At 40.6% G+C, this 20,195-nt stretch overlaps 1 protein-coding gene across 2 annotated transcripts in view; it reads right to left on the reverse strand.

Annotated features, from left to right (window-relative positions):
* pacs1 (phosphofurin acidic cluster sorting protein 1) overlaps nucleotides 1-20,195 on the reverse strand; it is a 91,312-nt gene that overhangs the window by 18,929 nt on the left and 52,188 nt on the right. For both annotated transcript variants that reach the window (XM_023965821.1, XM_023965820.1), the window contains exons 3-8: nucleotides 19,555-19,644; nucleotides 15,921-16,046; nucleotides 7,558-7,702; nucleotides 7,387-7,478; nucleotides 3,619-3,696; nucleotides 1,153-1,212 (exon numbers count right to left, since the gene is read on the reverse strand). In XM_023965821.1, coding sequence (XP_023821589.1) covers nucleotides 1,153-1,212; nucleotides 3,619-3,696; nucleotides 7,387-7,478; nucleotides 7,558-7,702; nucleotides 15,921-16,046; nucleotides 19,555-19,644 — 591 coding nt within the window. The remainder of the gene's footprint in view (nucleotides 1-1,152; nucleotides 1,213-3,618; nucleotides 3,697-7,386; nucleotides 7,479-7,557; nucleotides 7,703-15,920; nucleotides 16,047-19,554; nucleotides 19,645-20,195) is intronic.

Here is a 20,195-nt window from a genome sequence, read left to right on the forward strand (position 1 = left end):
AAGTTTGGCTTTTCTCCTAAGACTATGACTGGGGTGTACTCCTTTTTGCAACATGGGCTTGAATTAATTTGTTAGGAAAATCCCTTTTTTGTGTACAAATTAGCATATCTTCTTCCAGTCAATGGCCCACCTTTGTAGGTGTGTTTTGTAGTATAGAATTTCACAGAAAATGTTGATTCTGAAAAGGGAATAAAGGTTTTCTGACAAATGAAGTGAGGTGTACTCATTTATGCTGAGCACTGTATATTAAATCTGGTTTATGAAGGGTTTTTTCAGGCATAAAAGTAGCTTTATAAAACACTAGGGTGTGAAAAGGAAAGAAATCAAACTAAATACACCTGCTGCCTGTAAAACAGATTGTTTTTCAATATATGCAGTTTTTTTCTCTGCATGACATTTTTGTCAAAAAGCAAACTTTAAATTATTTTTTTATTGTTTATCACTAGTTAATCCTTATTGATATAAGGATTTAATGCATATTTGTTTCAGTAAAAAAAGGTAGTCTTTTTTTCTTATTGAATGCAATACATTTCCATAAAAAACATAAAAAATTATTTTAAAATAATAATAAAAATATAAAAAACTATATTGAAAACAGACTGCAAGCCACAAAGTTGACCAAACCCACGACGTGAGCATCCAGCAGGTCACCCACAGACTTTGCTCCTCTGTACCCAATATTGTCGTCTGGATTGACTCGTAAAAAAATAAGCTGTTCATATTGGTCAATATTAAATACTTCCCGAACATCTTACTTGTAGATAAAGTAAGTCGATGCTTCAAAGAAAGGTATATGTTCATAAAAAGGTTAGAGATCAAAAGTGTCTTTTTTTAAGTATTACATTTCTGTAATGTTATTAAACCTGACATAAGAAAACACTTTCAATTATTATTTATGGCTTAGTTCTTATTGTTGAGAGATTAATCATCAACTTAAACTTTATAAATAAAAGGAATATACCTGATTTGCTTTCAAACATATATATGATTTTTCCAGAGAAATGTTTGGCTAGTAGAAATGTAATTTGGCTGGTAGACTTTGGATGTTACCTGCCACCCCAGCTAGTAAGCAAAAAAAATGATTCCAAAACAGCAGACACTTCAAATGTCCCATTTAAGGTCAACTGTGAAAGAAGAGGGAAAGCGACTGACCTCATCTGTGACTTTAAACCTTTTCAGAAGGGCAACAAACTTCTGTTTGATGTTGGGTTGCTGTGGAAACAAACAAAACACAAGATGATGAGTACAGCTCAGAAAAAGTAAGGATCTTCCCACGAGGACAGGCTTGGCCTTTGATCACTTAGAGGAACAGGATGAAGAAAAAAAGAGGGAAAAATCCAATTTTTTTAGCAAGGAAAAAGGATTTTTAATATGACAGTTTTAGGATTTGTTATTAAAGTGGATCAAGTGTGAACACAAGAGTTACTGATGCCATAAAAAGCGGACATCTCTCCCATAAAAAAAGCTTTGCAGGAATAACTTCAAAGCTTTTTTTTATTCATCTGAAGCCACTGAAAAAGGAAAACAAAGTTTATACAGAATGCTAATGAGGACTGATTTAATGGAGTTTTTTCATTGTTCAAAAACCGTATTTTGGTAAAAAAAAAAAAAAAAGTTATTTAAAATAAATGCATAAATGTTCTCCTTTTTTGGCTTCTGTGGGTGAATTTTATCATCTTTGCTGCCTGCTGTTAAGTGCAGGTTAGACACTCAGCAGAAGTTTGCTCTGTGCTTTTAGGGATGAAAGCAGCTGCTGAAGCTGACACTTGAGAGTCCTTGGAGAGCATTAACAATCAGCTGAAAGACAGAAAGCTGCACATTTACATGCGACACTAGAAAGCCTGCAAGCAAGTGTCAGTGACATACTGCACGTCAGCCTTTTCAAGGAAATTAAAAGAAAAAAAAAGTAAAACAAAATTTCATTTTTACATAAATATTAGCATGAAAACTGATATACATTAGAGAAAAAAGTCTGTAAATCACAGATTCTGCAAATGTTACACTTAAAAGATGAGTTTGGTCTGTAATGTTCATCACAGGAACAGAACAACTGTGAGAGGCTAAATGTAAAAAAATGAATCCAGGAAATTGTATTTTAATTTTTAAAGAATTTATTTGCATAATGCTGCAGAAAATAGGTACACAGCAGCAATAAGTATGTTCCTCACAGACCTGTTACTTCTTCAAGAAGTTCTTCTATCCTCCACATGTTACCTGTATTAATATGACCTATCTGAACTGGTTATCTGTATAAAAGAGACCTATTTACACCCTTTAGCAGTCAGACTCATTTTGTGCCAAAATCTGTGATTTTGCAATTTTTATGTTTTCCACATTATGGGAAAATGAACTTTTTTTCCAGCGATTTACTCGAAATTCCCCACACATGCAGCTAGCTTAAGTCTACAACCACCTCTGGAGTTTCAGTTTGGTCTTCCTTTGACCTCAGGAGTCAATGCCATCTTAAATTTACAAAAAAAAGCACCTTCAGTACCAGCTACAAACAAAAACTCGTCATTGGGATTTTTATCAATCGTCTTATAACTTTTCAGGTATTAATAGACAAAAACTGGAAAAAATGTTGCAATTAAAAGTTATAGATTTTGAACGGCGTGCGCATGGCAAGCTTGCAAAAGTGGCGTACTCCTATCATTCATACATTTTTCAACGGAATACTGTGAAGATTTAATGGATGTATTAATGGCTAGAACTGAACAAATCGAAATACATCGGATACGAACATATAAGGAATGTGGGCATTGCTAGCAAAAAATCTCTGTTGCTAATTCGTCTGAAACTGACATCGAACTGTTCATTATCCCCAGGCAACCAAAGCATAAAATGGTTGCTATGGAGATAAAATCAACAGAAAAAAATTGGAATTTCTATCAACTTATCACATGTAGCTCTTAACAGTATGATCATCTGAAGCAATGCGTTTTTCTGAGTTGTCTTGCAGTGAGTTGATGATGCTGATTGCAATGTTAGCACTTTTAGCCACATTAGCATAACTAACATAGTATACATAATTAGCATCTTAAGCAATTTGTTTTTCTAAGTCAGTTGATGATGCTGTTCGCAATGCTAGGACTTTTAACCACATTAGGCAGTAAGAAACCACACACTTCCCACAGCGGGGGTATTTATAAGGGCTTAACCTCTGTTCACACATCACTGTGTAATGATTAGTTGGCAGAATTCTGTATCCTTTGAGGGGTTTTATCGTTGCACAGTATTTCTTTCTTGCAGATACACTGATTTGATCAATCATCTGCAGTCTGGTTCCGGTATCAGTGGAGCATTTGTGTGTGAGGTTCGCTGCAGGTGCTTGCAGTGACTCGTTTATGTGAGTTAGACATTTGGAGAGGCAGAGGGAGAAAACAGAATCAGTGCGATCGACACGAGAAGGCAGAGCTGACGAGAGAGCAAAGGCTCAGTGAGGAGGCAGACCAAGGGGAGGTTTGTGGGGTGCAGTCAAATGAAATTGATGTGTGAGGGCTTCTGCAAGGAAGAGGTTAGCCACAAATTAAATCAGGAGTCAACAAACACAGACGGAGGACAGCGGGACAGGGAGAAAGATGCATGGACTGATGAGACGAGGCTTTGCTTTATTCTTACTCGGGTGATTGCCGCGTTGGAAGGGAGCTTACGTCTCGGCTTCTTCTTCCTTACCTCATCTTCTTCGTCATACAGATACTAAAGGAGACAGAAAACGGAAAGATAGAAGTAGAATTCTGAAAGTTTTTGTTTAATTTTTAAAACATTTCATTTTCATACACAGTTGCTTTACATACAGTGAGGTCAATAAGTATTTGATCACCCAGTGATTTAGCAAGTTCTCCCACTTAGAAAACATGGAGGGGTCTAAAATTTTCATCATAGGTGCATTTCCACAGTGAGAGACAGAATCTGAAGAAACATTCAGAAAAGTTGTACGACTTTTTAAACAATTTATTTGTATATTACTGTGATAAATAAGTATTTGATCACTTGAGTTAATCAACTTTAATATTTGGTACAGAAGCCTTTGTTAAATATTACAGAGGTCAAATGGTTCCTGTAGTTCTTCACTAGGTTTCTAACCACTGCAGCAGGGATTTTGGCCCACTCCTCCATACAGATCCTCTCTAGATCTGTCAGGGTTCGGGGCTGTCACTGAGCAACACGGAGTTTCAGCTCCCTCCAAAGATTCTCTATTGGATTTAGGTCTGGAGACTGGCTAGGCCCCTCCAGAACCTTGATATGCTTCTTACGGAGCCACTCCTTGGTTTCCTTGGCTGTGTGCTTCAGCTCATTGACCAGCTCCTCCCGTGTAGTCCCGGGCTGATTCTTCACCTTCCTTAGCATCATCGATACCCCACGAGGTGAGAGCTTGCGAGGGACCTCAGTCCGAAGGACATTGACAGTCATCATTAGCCTCTTCCATTTTCTGACAATTGCTCCAACAGTTGTTCGTTTCTCACCAAGCTGCTTGGCAATTGCCCCGTACCCACTTCCAGCTTTGTGAAGGTCTACAATTTTGTCTCTTGTGTCTTTTGACAGCTCTTTGGTTTTGCCCATGTTGGTAGTTAGACTTCTGACTGATTGTGGGGTGCACAGGTGCCTTTATGCAAGCTAACGACCTCAAACAGGTGCCACTAATTCAGAATCATGAGCAGAGTGGAGTTGGACTATTTAAAAGCAGAGCAGCAGATCTTTGCCGGTCGGAAATCTATCTGATAATCAAGTGATCAAATACTTATTTGTCACAGTAATATACAAATAAATTGTTTAAAAAAATCGTACAACGTGATTTCTGGATGTTTCTTCAGATTCTGTCTCTCACTGTGGAAATGCACCTATGATGAACATTTTACGCACCTCCATGTTTTCTAAGTGGGAGAACTTGCTAAATCACAGGGTGATCAAATACTTATTGACCTCGCTGTAGATAAAAGACTTTATTATATATATTGTTTTCATAAAAAGTAAAATTTTACACTTTTAATATGCACGCAACTAATCTATGTGTGCAGAGAAAAAATTTTGTTTTACAAAAATAGAAAAAAAATAGAAACACTAGTCAAACATGTAGTTGTAGAGTCGGACAAGGGAGAGGATCCCTCCTTCATGTGGACATTCCTGAAGTTTCTTCTTTTTCTTTCTGGAAATCGTTTTCTGTTTTTGTTTTTTCTAGGATTTTTTTTTTTTACCGAGGAGGGTCTAAGAGCACAGATGCCCCGTTTAGTTTAGTCTGTTTAGCCATTACCTAGTATATTTTATGAGTGATTTCATGTTCTTATACAATTAATGGTATGAAGCCCATTGAGAAGACTATTGTTGTAATATTGGGCTGTAGAAATGAAATTGAATTAAATTCACACTTATCTTGCAACAGTCCTGATTTTAAACCTTTATTTATTTGGCTTCATATTAACAGCAGGTTAACATCTGGTCCAACTCTTAGTAGAAATGCTGGATTAATTTGATAATGTCATCAGGTTTTCTTCAAATAAAAAATTTAATGGAATTTACTCAAAAAAATTATCTTTTTTACTTTTATTGAGCCTAAATGTGTGTGTGTGTGTGTGAAGGGGGTGCATCGTGGTGTAGTGGTCACACCAAGAAGGCCCTGGTTCAAATCATAGCTGGGTTCTTTGTGGAGTTTGAACATACTCCTTGTGCATGTGTGGGTTTTGCTTCATAAGTTTATCGGCGACTCCAAGGGTGTATTCAGATTGGACACATTTGGTCTGCTTAAATTGAACCAGAGTTCGTTTCCTCCGATAATCCGCAGCAAATTTTTTAGTCTGAACACACCCAAGCGCACCCTTGTCCAAGACCAGGAACCCCTCTTGGACCCATGTTTTGAGGTGGTCTCAATTTGTTTCCAATTGAACCGAGCTTTGGTTCACTCTAAGTCTGAATACAATCCTTCTCGAAACGGAACAACTGAAACAAAACGACCACCTTAGCTAGTCGTCACGTGATGTAAAAAGAGTCGGAATGTAGAAGTTTTTTTTAAACACTGCTGAAAACACGTTTTACATGCTTTTCTGTGTGTCGTTACGTGGCATCATCCTAAACAACGCCACAATGATGAGACACAGTAACTCAATAAAATGTGATCGGATGAATGCAAGCTCATTAAAACAATGCATAATGTGATACACATTGCTTCTTTAACTGTTTTACAGAGAATCTATATTTCATAAACACTTGTCAGTACCTTCATAGCCGTCTTTAAGTAACCGCCCTGCAGTATTCCTCAGCCGGACCAAAGTACCAGTAAAAAGTTTTGCCCTACCCTTGTAATACCTAACCAATGAGAGAAGAGTAGGGCTGCACGGTATGAGGGAAAACTCGTGATTTGAGATATTAGTGATCAATATTGCGATAACGATATAACTTGCTATAAATGAACAAAACAACGAAATAGATAATTTCCAATTCACTGCAAAAGTTTAATTTAAAACAGAGTCAACATAATTTAAATTACAGTCCAAATGACCCTTGTGTATCGTAAAGTAATCCTGACAATTACTTCACGATACATTTACCACATGCACAACAACGGTACATTCTATTTTCAGGATGTCCCTTAAGGGGGGTCACACGTTAGCAACAAGAGCAAGAGCAAGACACACCTGCACTTCACTGCGGCTGCACCTCTCTACCATTGCAGGTCATCTCCTGTACAGGTCCATGTGACTAAGGTTTTGGGTGTGAATTTGAGTGTGCGTAATTGTGTGGCGCAGCGACAAACTGGCCACTTGTCTAGGGTGTACCCCACCTTTGCCTATCTGTAGCTGGAATAGGCTGTTTGTAGTTTTTTCATTGTGCACCTGGCACATCATCACGGCTGGATGGCTCATTGGAGGTCTGGCACAAGGGAAATGAAGGTTTGATTCCCAGGGGCGCAATGAACTTCATACAGTGTGGGTCATTGGGCAAGACCCTTTGCACTACTACCTAAATATGTAGCCACAAGGGGACCCAAGTCAGATAAAATACAGGGTTGTGTCAGGAATAGCAGAAATCTCTGCCAAACCACCTGTGCAAATCAGTGAAAGTTGATTCGCTGTGGCAATCCCTGAAGGGATTTGCCAAAAGATGAATGACAACCTGGTAGTTCTGTTGTGTGTTCACTCTTTTCAATCTCTTGCACATCATGCAAAAGAGAGTCTGACACAATAAAGAAATCGCAAACACCCTGCTGAAGCTTGCAGCAATTAAACGGGGAGCTTTAAACAAACAAGCAAAGAAAAATAAAGGAAATCCATCTTTCTGTGGTTTCTTTCTATTTTGTCACATCAAAATAATCCCAATTATTTTTTTATGGAAGCAGGGGAGCACCCAGTAGCTGGCTGGGCAGACCAACTTGAGGTGGAAAAGTCCAAACCGCACCTGTCCATGAATGGGGTCGTCGCTGCCTTCCTGTTCTGACGAGTAGCTTTCTTCATCCTCCTCGGAGTAGTTGTCGATGTCTGGGGAACGGTCTAAATAAATCCAGGGTAAAAGACAGTAAGGACCAGTGTAAGGAAAAGAGCAATGAGCGATGGTTGTAAACGCACGCACCAGACATCTTGGCCTTGGGTCCCTCGTGGTCGATGGGCTGGCTGCTCAAGGAGTACACTCTAATCTCAGCCACGGGCACGGAGGCGTCTTTCAGCTGGCTGTGGAGCCCCAGAACCTGGGCACCTTCGCTGGGGTGCTGCATCACCTTCAGTTTGCAAGAAAACAAGAATAACGTGTTAAACGTATTTATGTAGATGTCTCAACCAACCCAAAACTTGGGCTGCCAAAATAAAAGCATATATTGGGATAATGTGTAAAAAAAGTGTATTTTCTAAACCATGTCAGACATAACACACACAAACAGACACACACTTTCACACAGAGTGTGTGAGTGAGAACATGAGTGCGTGTGTGTATGTTTGAATGACATCCAGCTTCTATCAGTATTCTGATCACACTAGCGGCAGTGATGAAGTCTAAACAGCCTATTATAAAAACAGCCGTATCCACAGATTAAAAGGAAGATATTTTTCCTATACACCCATAAACATGTTTACAAATCTACGCTGGACTCTTTAGTCCTATTTTATCTCAATTCCACACAAAAAAAAAAACAATCACAGACCCTCTATTCTGGACCCTAGTTAAAGCCTTAGTCACACCTGAACAGGGGGTGACCCATATACTGTAGGTACAGCAGGTTTTTGGATTATTCCGGCCCATGGAGGGTCATAGGGTCATCGACAGAAGCGGACAGATCTTAAGGGGAGCGCAGGTGTGTCTTGCAGTTACCTTGAGGCTCGAATGGCCACCTCAAGAGATATAATAAAAATGGAAAGTTACATTGTTATGCATGTGGTATTGGTATTGTGAAGTATTCGTAGAACTAATAGAAGTTACACACACATACTTATGACTTAAAAGTGATGCTGTCATCCGGTGTCTTTACGCCACACTCTAGTCACTAGTAAAGTGCACGTACTGCCCCCTTATTGACAGCACACAAATGTTGAATGCACAGGCTGTGCAGGTGATACGCAAGTGCCTGCAGTACGCCTTTAGAATGCTGACACAAACGACACTCTGATTGTTTGATTTCCTTATTTCTAACAGCCAGGCTGGAGCGCACAACATACAAGGAGCTCACAAGGAGCGCGCACTTACCACTTGAACAGCACTAACAGGCCCCTTGTGCAGTGCTTAGGGTTTTGGGGGGCTAAAAAAATAAATAATCCGTACAACATGCCAGCGTCTCACCTACTTAACCCTCATGTGTTGTTTAAGTGTTCACTACGATCCTTCGACTGCAGCATGCCCGTAGTAAAAATATTCATGAACATTTTGGCCCCTATGTGCTCACAGAGTGGTCTACGCCCTTGATATTTTCTGCGGGTCTCAGATTTGCCCATTTTTCACTGCATGTATGTAGCCGTAAGGGCAGCTGTGACTAAGGATCAAGTCTCACAATCTCATAAAAAGCTTTACATGCCAAACTTTGACCCATCTTAAAAAGATTTTATAGTCTAGTCTTTCCTCTCAGAGCTAAGGTCAGTTTGTGTGGATATAAGGAATCTGCAGAATGCACCTTTTAGACCCTTTATGCCTTCAATTCTTATGAATTAAACTCTGTGGATACCTATTTTGACCCTTTTTTATTTCAGTTTTTGCATTTACCGCCATGTTATTTTGTGTAAATGGCCTTCACACGGGTTTTAGAAGCTCTTTTCATTTGCTTTATATCTCAGTTTGTGCGTTTTTGCATTTAAGCCAATGGAAAAAAAAAAAGTTGATTTAAATCATTAGTCTGGTTAACTTCAAAGAATATTTTTCAGAGTGTTCCGTGTTTACTTTGTAAGCACTCTGTATGTAAATGTAGAATTAAAAGTAGCATTCATAGAATACTGAGATTGTTGTTTGAATCAACATCTTCCGCAACTACAACAGAACAAGGGTTTGAACCTTTGGAGTGACTGCATTTTGAATCTCCTTTGTGATGCACTCTGCAGTCAACCTGTCAGCTGAAAGAGCATAATGTCATGGTTTGAGTTTGTTGTGTCTTGTTTTTCGTTTTAGTTCTTGTTCTGTCTTGTTTGGTTCTGTTTCCTGTTTTATTTTGAAAGGTTTCCTGTCTTGTCTTGTTTCTTGAGTTCTACTTCCTTTGGTCCCCATCTGCCCTGATCGTGTTCACCTGTGTCTTGTCTGCCCTGTCTGTATTTAAGTCTTGTCTTTGCCTTCCTCCTGTGCTGGTCCATTAGCCTTTGTCTCGGTGTTCACGTCTTCATGCCAAGTTCCTTGTTTCATGCCACGCCACAGTGAGTTTTTGGTTTTGGTTTTGTCATCCTGCTCTGCAGCGCCTTTTGTTTTGTATTAAACCCTCTAGTCCCTGAACCGTGTGCCTCCGCCTCTGCGTCTGGGTCCTACCGGTGTAGGTACCAGATGTTCTCGGGTTGCCGGATGTTCTCGGGGTCCTTCAGGGTCCTTCCAATGAGTTATATCACTAGAGGAGACATCACGTGGTTCCTCATGGGAGGCGAGCACCGCCATCTTGGTGAGGTCAAGTTTTGAAGACCAAACCACTTTTATAACATTTAATAAAGAGCTCTGTTTTTGCTTTCAATCACTTCATTATATGAAAAAGAAGAATGGCTTGAAATTGCTTAGTTTTGTTCAGAAATACAAACTTCACGAGTACCCCTAACTTAACTAGTATTAGACTACTTAGATTTTTTCTATGTTCCTTTATTTTATTTTACTTATGTTTTATTTGTGTGTTATGTTCATTGTTTCTTTTTTTACCCTCTATTCTTTATTTTCTATGTCAATATGTTATATTTGGCAATGGTGACTGATCTTCGAGGCAATATTGATTACATCGTTATTGTTCGTTGTTAACGTTAATGTCATTGTTAATGTATGATACCGCAATTGTCAATAAAGTTTTTAAAAAAACTTAGTGACGTTAACTCATTGGTCGTGGCAACTTACAGCCAATCAAATAGTGTGACGTCATCATTGGTCGAAGGACCCCGAAGGACCCCGAGAACATCCGGCAACCCGAGAACATCCGGTACCCACACCGGCTTTCTAGCCACCCTCACGCCGTGACACATAAAACACAACTTTATTTAACATGCAGGCACCATCAGAGGCAGTCAGCATGCACCAATGCAATTGAATAACATCCTATTTTAGAAGGACATGGCTTTTCATCCAACTGGCTGTCTGACGCATGCCAACATGGTGCACATCAGCTTTCATATATGCTTTTGTCTGACTTAGAGCAAAGCCTCTGATCGTTTTTGAGACATACCATACAGCAAACCCATTACCTGATTAAGTCTGTATGCCCTTCTTACTCCAGCCGGCCCTTTGCTAAAGCTCTGTCTTTTTATGAATTGCCAGTTCATTTTTTTATGGTCAGCCATGACTTCCAGCAGGCATTCATAAAGTGCAGCAAACGTCTACATGTGCACACAGAGCCATCCATCATCAATAGCTGTCTTTTCTCATCATTAGCTGCTCAGTAAGAACAGATTGCATGAAGCAGCCGATATAACGATGTCAACAAAAGAAAAAAAAAAAAGACTTCCTCTGAGAAATGTAGATTTACTGTGACATTTGTGACATTTGACCACCAGTCCAAACACTCAAATCCAGCATCCGGTTTTAAAGAGCACTCCCCGAAATTGGGTGTGTTGGATAAAGGTTAACTTTGAATATGCTTTGAGAGGCAGCAAAGTTAATGAAATGTTCTGATGGATAAAGTGGTGATATGAAAGTAGATGAGCTTGTAGGGCATCCAGCAATGACAGATATAAAGTGCAAAAACTAAAAATACGGCAAGGAATTTTCCCTCCTTTTTTTAAAAATCTGATTTTAAATGAAGTCCTTCTTCTTTCTCTTTCGGCTTTTCCCATCAGGGGTCGCCACAGCGAATCATCCTTTTCCACCTCACTCTATCATGGACATCTTCTACCCTAACATTAGCCAACTTCATGTCCTCTGTTAAGACATCCATGTATCTCCTCTTTGGCCGTCCTCTTGCCCTCCTGCCAGGCAGCTCCATCTCCAACATCCTTCTACCAATATATCCACTATCCCTCCTCTGAACATGTCCAAACCATCTCAGTCTGGCTTCTCTGACTTTGTCGCTGACACAGGCAACATGAGCCGTCCCTCTGATGTACTCGTTCCTTATCCTGTCTAACCTGGTCACTCCTAAGGAGAACCTCAACATCTTCATCTCCGCTACCTCCATCTCAGCCTCTTGTCTCTGTCTCACTGCTACCGTCTCTAACCCATAGAGCAGAGCTGGTCTCACCACTGTCTTGTACACCTTTCCTTTGAGTCTTGCTGGCACTCTTCTGTCACACAACACTCCTGACACTTTCCTCCAACCGCTCCAACCTGCCTGCACTCGCCTCTTCACCTCTTTTCCACAATCCCCATCACACTGAACTGTTGACCCCAAGTACTTAAACTCCTGCACCTTCTTCACCTCAGTCCCCTGTAACCTAACGCTTCTACCTTGATCCCTCTCGTTCAGACACATGTATTCTGTCTTACTACGACTGACCTTCATACCTCTTCTTTCCAGAGCAAACCTCCACCTCTCTAGCTGTTCCTCCACCTGCTCTCTACTCTCACTGCAAATTACAATGTCATCCGCAAACATCATTGTCCAGGGAGATTCCTGTCTTACCTCGTCTGTCAGCCTGTCCATCAGCATAGCAAACAAAAAAGGACTCAAAGCTGATCCTTGGTGTAGTCCCACCTCCACCTTGAACTCCTCTGTCTGACCTACAGCACATCTCACCACCGTCATACTTCTCTCATACATGTCCTGAACTACTCTGACATACTTCTCTGCCACTCCAGACGACCTCATACAGTACCACAGCTCCTCCCTCGGCACCCTGTCATACGCCTTCTCTAAATCTACGAACACACAATGCAGCTCCTTCTGACCTTCTCTGTACTTTTCCATCAACATTCTCAAAGCAAAAATGGCATCAGTGGTGCTCTTACGGGGCATGAAACCATACTGCTGCTCACAAATCTCCACCTTCTTCCTAAGCCTGGCTTCCACTACTCTTTCCCACAGCTTCATTGTGTGGCTCATCAACTTTATTCCTCTATAGTTGCTGCAGTTCTGCGTGTCACCCTTGTTCTTAAAGATTGGGACCAGAACGCTTCTCCTCCATTCCTCAGGCATCTTCTCACTCTCTAAAATCCTATTGAACAACCTTGTTAGAAATTCCACTGCTGTCTCTCCTAGGCACTTCCATACCTCCACAGGTACGTCATCAGGACCAACGGCCTTTCCGCTCTTCATCCTTTTCAGAGCCTTCCTAACCTCATCCTTTCCAATCTCTGCTACTTCCTGCTCCACAACAACCACATCTTCCTCCCTTCTTTCCCTGTCATTTTCCTCGTTCATCAGCTCCTCAAAATACTCCTTCCATCTTTTCTGTACACTCTCCTGGGTTGTTAGCACCTTTCCATCTCTGTCCTTAATCACCCTTATCTGTTGCACGTCCTTCCCATCTCTGTCTCTCTGTCTGGCTAGCCTGTACAAGTCCTTCTCTCCTTCCTTTGTGTCTAACCTGTCATATAGCTCATCGTAAGCTTTCTGTTTGGCCTTTGCCACCTCTCTCTTCACTTTACGCTGCGCTTCCTTGTACTCCTGTCTACCTTCCTCAGTCCTTTCTACATCCCACTTCCTTTTAGCCAACCTCTTCCTCTGGACGCATTCCTGTACTTCCTCATTCCACCACCAAGTCTCTTTACCGTCTTTCCTCTTTCCAGATGACACACCTAGCACCTTCCTACCTGTTTCCCTGATAATCTCTGCTGTAGTTTCCCAGTCCTCTGGAAGCTCATCCTGACCACCCAGGACCTGCCTCAACTTCTGCCTAAATTCCTCACAAGTTTCTTCATTCTGTAGCTTCCACCACTTGGTCTTCTTTTCTGTTTTCCCTCTCTTCTTCTTCCTGACCTCCAGAGTCATCTTACACACCACCATGCGGTGCTGTCTGGCTACACTCTCTCCTACCACCACTTTGCAGTCATTAACCTCTCTAAAATGACCTCGTCTACATAGGATGTAGTCCACCTGAGTACTCCTACCTCCACTTCTGTATGTCACTCTATGTTCCTCTCTCTTCTGGAAGTAAGTGTTGACTACAGCCATTTCCATCCTCTTCGCAAAGTCCACCACCATCTGTCCCTCCAGATTCCTTTCCTTCACACCAAACCTGCCCATCACCTCCTCATCACCTCTGTTGCCCTCACCAACATGCCCATTAAAGTCTGCTCCAATAACAACTCTCTCTCCTCTGGGAAAACTCTCTATGACCTCATCCAACTCACTCCAGAATCTCTCCTTCACTTCTAACTCACAGCCAACCTGTGGCGCATACCCACTGACTACATTCACCATCACCCCTTCAATTTCTAACTTTAGGCTCATCATCCTGTCTGAGACTCTTTTCACCTCTAGAACACTGTTTACAAACTCCCCCTTCAGAATCACTCCTACCCCGTTTCTCTTCCTATCAACACCATGATAGAACAGTTTGTATCCTTCTCCAATACTACGTGCCTTGCTGCCCTTCCACCTTGTCTCCTGCACACACAGTACATCTACCTTCCTTCTCTCCATCATGTCTGCCAGCTCTCTGCCTTTCCCTGTCATTGTGCCAACGTTAAGAGTCCCTATTCTCAAACCTATGTTCCTGCCTTTTCCCTTCTCTCTCTGGCCACGGACCCTTCTGCCTCCCCTCTTTCTTCCACCAACAGTAGTCAAATTTCCACCGACACCCTGTAGGTTAACAGCATCGGTGGCGGTCGTTGTTAACCCGGGCCTCGACCGATCCGGTATGTCTAAAGTGTTGTGGATGATTCGCATGGTTATTTTGGCAATTTTTTTACGCCGGATGCCCTTCCTGACGCAACCCTCTCTATTTATCCGGGCTTGGGACCGGCACAGAAGTTACTGGCTTGCAACCCCTGTGGCTAGATTATTTTAAATGAAGTCCTTAAAGTCCCATTTTGATCATCTTTAGATCTATTTAAGCATTCCCAGTGGTCTTTTTATTGTGATTATGCTGTTTTTATCTTACCGGTAAATCAAGAAACTTGTGTTGCTTTCTAGGACACTGTATCAGCAGAGTGGCAGGAGCTAGAAATTAGCATGGGTTCTGCACGGGACTGTTGCCAGGAAGTAAGCCTGCCCCCACTTCTTGTCCCCCATGTGATTATACACTCTCCCACTAGCTTACAGCCCCCATTAGTGGTGCAAAAAAATGGCGAGCAATATTAGAGCCATCCAGCTGAATAGTTTGAGCCAGATGCCAGCTCGGACAAGGAAAATGAACATGTACATTGATCTATTTGTCTACAAGTAGATGCATCAAAATGGGGCGGAGCAAGGAGCTTATGACACGCCCAGTGTCAGTCTTTTTCAAACGCCTATGATTTGAGAAAAAAATAGAAATACGTATAAAAACAATTTTAAGCTTAATTTTCTTCATAAATATCCTATCATCAGAAAAATGCCACAACAACATGTTTTGAACACAAAACGTTCAAAAACTGACTAAAAAACATCTCTGAAAAAATGCAAACAGTTCAGCACCCCTCATGTTGTTGAAGAAACTGTGACTAAAAGGCGAGACACAGGTCAAATGTAATGTGACTAAAAGGAAGCCATTTATCTTTCTTCACACAAACAAATCTATCATTTACTGTAACAGCAGTTCTTACACCTAAGTAAAAAATACTGCAAAAACTCTTAGCTTTGACAGTTTTTCCCCTCTAAACACTTGTTTTACCACTAAATCCTCCAAACTCAAGTTCTGTTCACACCGAACGTGATTTGTGCGTCAGTGTTAGGTCAATGTGCAGAGGGGATCAGAGATCCTTCTGTGTGATTTGAGCATCAGGTGTGGTGATCTGGCAGCAGCACGTTTTGGGTGTCACGGTGCATTTTATCGACTCTACCAATTGTAGAGCTTTTCAAATAAATAAACTTGATCTCTCAAAAGCAGCCGTGTCTTCGATGTATTGTAAATGAGAAATACAGTCAATGCTTCAATATAGCGATGAGGCCAAAAACTTTGGATAGTAGCCCCTCCAACTCATCTCTGAAGCATCAACTTTATGAACACATTTTTTGGGCAAGCGTCAAGCAGCATCAAAAGAGGCAGCAGAAGCAACTTTGATGTGAAAATCATTTTCAATGTGAACACTGCATTACACATTCATACATACACTCAGTTTAGACAGTTTTTGTGCTCTGAACACTTGTTCTGCCACTTAATTCTCCAAACTAAGCAGTGCCAGATCCTGGTGTAACTCAAAAAACAAAAGAAAGAATTTATAAACTGAATTGGATTTAAAACTAAAGGTAAGTGGGATACCTCTGCCATGTTGATAAGGCCCAGAGCCAGAGTCTTGTAGCCCAGGATAGTTCGGTTCTTGTATCTCTTCCGTCTCTGCAGCATGATCTGAAGCTTGTTGGCGTCCCTCTTCAAAAAGTGGGGGTACTGCATGTACAATGACAGGTGTTACAGGCATTACACAGTTTTTTTTACCCCCAATACACATTACTGGATGGATCTTGAGGATTTTGTTGCCAAAAAAAAATTTTACTGTCAAGAAACCCACCAGCATTCAGACCATCACCAAACCATTAATGAGGAACCTCACTGTTATTTTAACAAGGATGACTTGTGACAAGACTGTGCTGCTCAGTTGTAACGGGTTTCATCTCTGGAGCCTTGTCCTTCCAGCAACTTTTATGTATGATGTATACCATCTGGCTCAGTGCACACTGGAAGATCCACAGAGAAAACCTCTGTGACCTTTCAGCAGCATTTGGAAACATGGACATTCAAATGGATGATTTGGAGCATAAAAATCCTTACTGAGAAGTGGGTTAACAATGCTCTGTCTGAGAAAGCATGCTGCAAACTGCAAGTTTGTGTAAACAGGTTGGCACTTTACGCTGCAAACTTTCTCCTCTGGCTTTGCTTTAGACTGTGTCCACTGAGACAGAGAAAGTTTGGGTATTATACTAGACCTACCGGTACGGTAATCTGTTTTTTGTGAAGCAATTTCATTTTCTACAAAAACAAACAAAAGAACCTATAAATATAATATTCTCAATTGTTTTTCACAATCTTTCAACACATTGACTTTAAATTTTGGCAACATAATTTTTAGGATTTTTTGTGTCACAATGAGGTAAAAAAGTACAGAAAAAATACTGATTTAGTGTAAGATTTCCAAACAACAGCCGTATGGAAGAATTCAATCAAACTTTAATAGTAAGCCCCTTTAAAACAACTGGATTTAAAGGGAAATCCATTTTTAAAGCTTTTAACTGTATTATCATTTTTATTCTTCACAAACCCCAAAGTGGTATTTTGGTCCATTCATGCATTTCTGAGTATTCCTCTTAAAACCTGCGCTCTGAGACCTGCGCTCTGAGCACCAGCCCCTTCTAAACTACAAAAACAAGCAGGTTTTCACGAGGTGAGAAAGACCAGTGAGGAACATCTTTACCCAGGAAGAGTAGCAACGCCCCCAGGCTAACACACAAACACAAAACACTTTCCTTTTGTATGCACAATATGCACATCTATCTTTGTAAAAGTTAGGATGTTGACGGTTTTCATGGGTGAGACGCAGACACGCTGCTGAGGCATACTCTAGGATGAGGTCATGAAATGGAGCTAAAGCTGGTGCCTCAGAGATCAAATGAGCTTACTTCCTGGTTGACAGAACCCAGAAAAATAACAAATATTTAATAAACAATTCCTTCTTTTGTATGCGAAAGGTAATACATTATCATATACTTGGATTTGGTTTACTAGAAAAGGCTGAAGAAAGGCATGGTATAGGCCCTTTAAGTGGAATACCTACCGTCAGATAAATACATAAAAACAGCTCAGTGACAAAATGGCAACAAAAATAAAATCATAGAATAAAACAGGGATAAAAAAACGGCTGTAAAGTTAGATATTGTTATGAATGAATGAATGAATGAATGAATGAATAAATAAATGGAACGAAATGTACAGTGGTTGACAAAATTGTTGGTACCCCTCAGTTAAAGAAAGAAAGTCCACAATGGTCACTGAAATGACTTGAAACTTTCAAAAGTATGAAGTGATTAACAGAATTATTAACAAAAACAAACTAATGAAATAGGGCTGGACAAAAATGATGGTACCTCCTTAAAAGACTGAGAACTAATTGCCCAAGGGGTCATGATGAACTCAGGTATGTCCTTTAATTGACATCACAGCTGTTTTCAAACCCATAATCAGTCAGTCTGCCTATTTAAAAGGGAGACAAATAGTCATGTTGCTGTTTGGTGAAAAGGTGTGTCCCACACCGTGGTGCAGCGGTAGGGCGGTCGACCCATGATCGTAGCAGGCTCTATTCACGCCCATCAGTTGAAGTGTACTTGGGCAAGACACTGAACCCCACCTTGCTTCTGGTTGGAGGTTGGCGCCAGTGTTCGGCAGCACCAATGTGTGAATGTGTGTGTGAATGGGTGAATGGGTCTGTCACTGTCACTAAAGCGCTTTGGGCCTTGTAAGTAGAAAAGCGCTATATAAGTTTACGCCATTTACTGAACATGGACAACAGAAAGCGAAGGAGAGAATTGTCCCAGGACATTAGAAACAAAATTATAGATAAAACATCGTAAAGGTAAAGGTTTAAACCCATCTCTAAGCAGCTTGAAGTTCCTGTGACGACAGCCGCACATATTATTCAGAAGTTTAAGACCCACGGGACAGTAGCCAACCTCCCTGGACGTGGCCGGAAGAGGAAAATTGATGACAAATTGAGGAGACGGATAGTTGGAACTGTATCCAAAGAGCCCAGAACAACCTCCAAAGACCTTAAAGGTGAACTCCTAGATCAAGGTAAAGCGTCAGATCGCACCATTCGTCGTTTGAGGCTGAGTGGACTTCATGGGAGACGACCAAGGAGGAGACCACTGTTGAAAGGAAATCATAAAAAAGCCAGACTGGAATTTGCAAAAATGCATGTTGACAAGCCACAAAGCTTCTGGAAAAAATGTCCTTTGGACAGATGAGACAAAACTGGAGCATTTTGGTAAGGCACATCAGCTCTATGTTCGAAGACTCAAAAATGAAGCATACAACCAAAAGAACAATGTCCCTACTGTGAAACATTCTGGATAGAAATGTGCTGCCTAGGGTCAGAAAGCTTGGGTCTGACAACGATCCAAAACACAGCCAAAAAAAAACAAGAATGGCTAAGAGAAAAGCGTTGGACTATTCTGAAGTGGCCTTCTATTAGCCCAGATCTGAATCCCATTGAACATCTGTGGAAGAAGCAGAAACATGCCATTTGGAGAAGAAACCCGTCAAACCTGAGACAACTGGAGCAGTTTTCTCATGAGGAGTGGGCCAAAATACCTGTCGACAGGTACAGAAGGTTCATTGACAAACACAGAAATCATTTAATTGCAGTGATTGCCTCAAAAGGTTGTGCAACAGCCTATTAAGTTATGGGTACCATCATTTTTGTCCAGCCCTACTTCATTAGTTTTTTCAATAATTCTGTTAATCAACACCTCAAAAGTAATGGCTGATTTTGATTAGTTAATTTTCAATAAATTTTAATTTATTGTTACTTTTGAATGTCTTAAGTCATTTCAGTGAGCATTGTGGACTTTCTTTAACCGAGGGGTACCAACAATTTTCTCCACCACTGTAGATGCTGAAAGCTAAATATAAGTAAATTTAAAACTAATTGTAAAGACCTGTGTTTCCCATTGTGTCTTCGAGAAGTTTTGCTTTGCATCTACACTTTTTTCTTTAAACGCACTCCAAAATATTTCTTCAAGTTCATTTCTTCAAGACCACATCTTCCTATAATTATTCTAAGACAAATGGTGTAAAGCCGAGTCAGACCATACCTATTGAGTGACTGTCATGTTACATTTTATTTGTGCAAAAACAACATCATAGCAAAATTAGAGCTTTGTTTGATTGGCTTGTCTGTACCTACCTGCAGAGAGAAAGTGAGCTGTAGGTCAGTTTCTGTCAGGCCTGCAGAGGACAGCAGGATCTCATTAGACCGCAGAATGCGCTTGGACCCCTGAGGAAACAACAAAGACATACGTGAAAGAAAGAATTAAGATCACAGAAAAAGGAGTGTGCTCTGGTAAGTTCAACAAACATTAAGTACTAAACTGTATCAATCACACAATGAGAAGAACAAAAACTAAAAAGTCAGGAGGAGAGTGAATAGAGATCTGACATCCCAATCATGTTAAAGCAGCTGGGCTGTTTCTGCTAGTCTAAAAGTACATTTATTGTTTGTTGTTTAATATATGTGCAATAACATTTACTTTGCATTAAAAGTGATTATTATTTACACTGTTTTCTCATGTCATGTTCAGCTCCACTTGGTTCAGCTGCTGGCAGTGTTGAACATTGGGATTTTTATCCAATCATATTTCAGCTGGCTGGTGGTCACAGGTTTTACGAAATCTGCATTCATAATTCCCCACACTGACATTTGAAGAAAAAAAACAGACAGATTGTTGCAAAAGCAAATCAGATCTGAAATCTGTGACATTAAGGTCAGCTAGAAGGCCTTACCCTGAGCATGAAAAAAACTATTTTTGTGACTAGAAATGTAGCAAT

Source organism: Oryzias latipes, chromosome 18 (genome assembly GCF_002234675.1).
Source record: "Oryzias latipes chromosome 18, ASM223467v1".
NCBI lineage: Eukaryota > Metazoa > Chordata > Actinopteri > Beloniformes > Adrianichthyidae > Oryzias > Oryzias latipes.